Raw genomic sequence first — 2,500 nt, 5'->3', positions numbered from 1 at the left:
GTGTGTATGTGTGTGTGTGTGTGTGTATGTGTGTGTACATACATATATACATATTGCATGTATATATATGTATGTTTATATATATATATATATATATATATATATATACATATTCAAAAGAGTAATCCCTACCTCTGTATCCCTATTAACTGCAAAAAGTTAATTCATTTACCATGAAACCCTCCCTAACAAAAAGGCAGGATTTTTTCAGGAGAGAATTTCAAAGGGGAAAATTTTAGCTTTGCACTGATCTGCTCTTTGATAATTTCCTTTTGTCCTGAGCGCCCAGTACGTGTAATGTTTATCAGTAATGAGCTGGAATGTGGAAGAGCGTGTGAAGAAGGCTGTTTGTGAGTGTGTTTGTGTGTGATGAAGAGATTGTGTATTTGCTTGTGAGTTGAGGTTTGTCTGTGTGTGTGTCTGCGAGTATAACATCTATATCTCAATGTCCGTTTCTCTCCCTCTCTGTGTCTATCTAGTTCGCTGCATGTCAGTTTGTCTCTTTATCTCTCCCTTCTCTCTCTCTCTCTTACACACACACACGGGCACACACACACAGACAGACACACACACACACACACACACACATACACATACACATACACATACACATACACATACACATACACATACACACACACACACACACACACACACTCATTCTCTCTTTTTCTCTCTCTCTGTCTCTTTGTTTATCTCTCCTTCTCTCATACTCAATCTCTTTCTCTCTCACTCTCTCTCTCTCTCACACACACACTCACTCACTCTTTCTCTCTCACTCACTCTCTTTCTCTCTCCCTCTCTCTCTCACACACACTCTTTCTTTCTCACTCTCTTTCTCTTTCTCCCTCCCCTCTCTCTCTCTTTCTTCCCCCCCCCTCTCTCTCTATCCTTCGCTTTCTCTCTATCTCCCCATATATATCCGTCTATCTCCCTCCCTCATTCTACACCTCTCCACTAATGCCTCTCTCTCCCTCGCTCCCCAGATGCGGGAAGTCCGACACGAGAACCTCCTTCCCTTTATCGGCGCTTCGGTCGACACAGGAGCCGTCTGCGTCCTCACCGCCTACTGCACCAGAGGATCTCTCGAGGACGTCCTTGCCAATGATGACTTCCTTCTGGATAATATGTTTGTGGCTTCTTTGGTCGCCGATCTTATCAAGGTAATACTAAACTTGGGTTCTGTGTAGTCTGCCCTCGGAGGTCTGTCCCGTTTTCTTTGAATTCGTGTTTTGTGTGAGTATCGTTTTCTATAGGGACGGTCATCAAAACAAAAACACAACGCTTTTTCGCGCGCGCGGACACCACTGGTGGGCAAAAGGTCAACAATGGCCGTTGAATCAGCCGTGAGAACGATGTGAACCTACTACAAATCTCTCGATTTAATTGCTAAAGAACGTCATGATGAAAAACTTTAGTATTCTGTGGGTACAGAAAGCTTACCAGATCCTTTTTCTCTCTGATGGCTGGTCTGAAAGCCCCAATTCTTGGCCCGATGTTAGTTTTGGTGATATTTATCTCTCCCTTTATATAGACACCTGGAGTTTACACATAAAAAGAATTAAAGGCCTACAAATCTCTGGAAGGGTACAGACAGGCCTTTTAGGCCTGTTTTTTTTTTCGAAAACAGTAGCAGTCATTAGATTTACTATCTTCATTTTGTCCCATTTAAAGTCTTACGACCTTTGTTCAGACACTCAATAGTAACCAGTCACCCACAACATATACCACCGCCTAGGCCTAGGCCTAACCACGGGGAAATACATCCCCTAGAAAGAGTTATGACGATATAACATAATCGTTTAAATTTTAGAATAGCTTTATAGAAAAGCTATCGTACGTACCATTAGCACAAACTCGTACATCACTCCCAGGTGCAGGATCAAAGTTCTTGCGATTGATAGCCAAAGCCTCCTTCTCTCGGCGTCTTTCGGAAAACAATTAATTTAAAATTCAAAGTTGAACCTTTTTGCTGTCCATTTTCACATCCAATAATAATACAACTGTTTATCATGTCGCAGTTTCTTAAATAGGGTGAAATGGGATGCGAATCTTATATAAATCGAGAAAAAAGGGACGATGTTCGCGACAGACCAATACTTCATAACGAAGTTCGTGGGATTTTGTTGTTGTTTTTGCCCGCCACAGCCTCTGGTTGATCACGTGACAGCTCTGGTGACGTCATGATGACCGTCCATTTATGGATGTATGTGTGTACCAAACTGTAGAACTTCGTCAAATTCTGTCCGCGCAAATGTAGTTCTCCGGTAACTTTCCGCGCACGCTTAGTTCTCTTTTAAGTCATCTTCCGCGCATAAAATTCTTTTGTCCTTTCCGCGCACTTGTTTCATCATTCGCCCGCAGATCCGCAAATGATGTAATATTAATGTAATGTAATATTCCCCGCGCAAAAAATACTCTACGGTCTGGACTGTGTGCATATAGGGTTTTGTATCTCTTTTTCTCTGTCTCTTTCTGTCTTTTTTTCTTTCTCTTTCTT

The 2,500-nt window shown here is 42.0% G+C and overlaps 1 protein-coding gene across 1 annotated transcript in view; it reads left to right on the top strand.

Annotated features, from left to right (window-relative positions):
• LOC113824967 (guanylate cyclase 32E) overlaps nt 1-2,500 on the top strand; it is a gene marked incomplete at its 5' end in the record, with an annotated part of 113,496 nt that overhangs the window by 59,829 nt on the left and 51,167 nt on the right. The window contains 1 exon segment of the mRNA XM_070119770.1: nt 987-1,163. Coding sequence (XP_069975871.1) covers nt 987-1,163 — 177 coding nt within the window.

This window comes from Penaeus vannamei, unplaced genomic scaffold (assembly GCF_042767895.1).
Source record: "Penaeus vannamei isolate JL-2024 unplaced genomic scaffold, ASM4276789v1 unanchor636, whole genome shotgun sequence".
Taxonomy (NCBI): Eukaryota; Metazoa; Arthropoda; class Malacostraca; order Decapoda; family Penaeidae; genus Penaeus; species Penaeus vannamei.
Note: the sequence above shows the minus strand (reverse complement) of the source record. Positions and strands in the feature narration are given on the sequence as shown.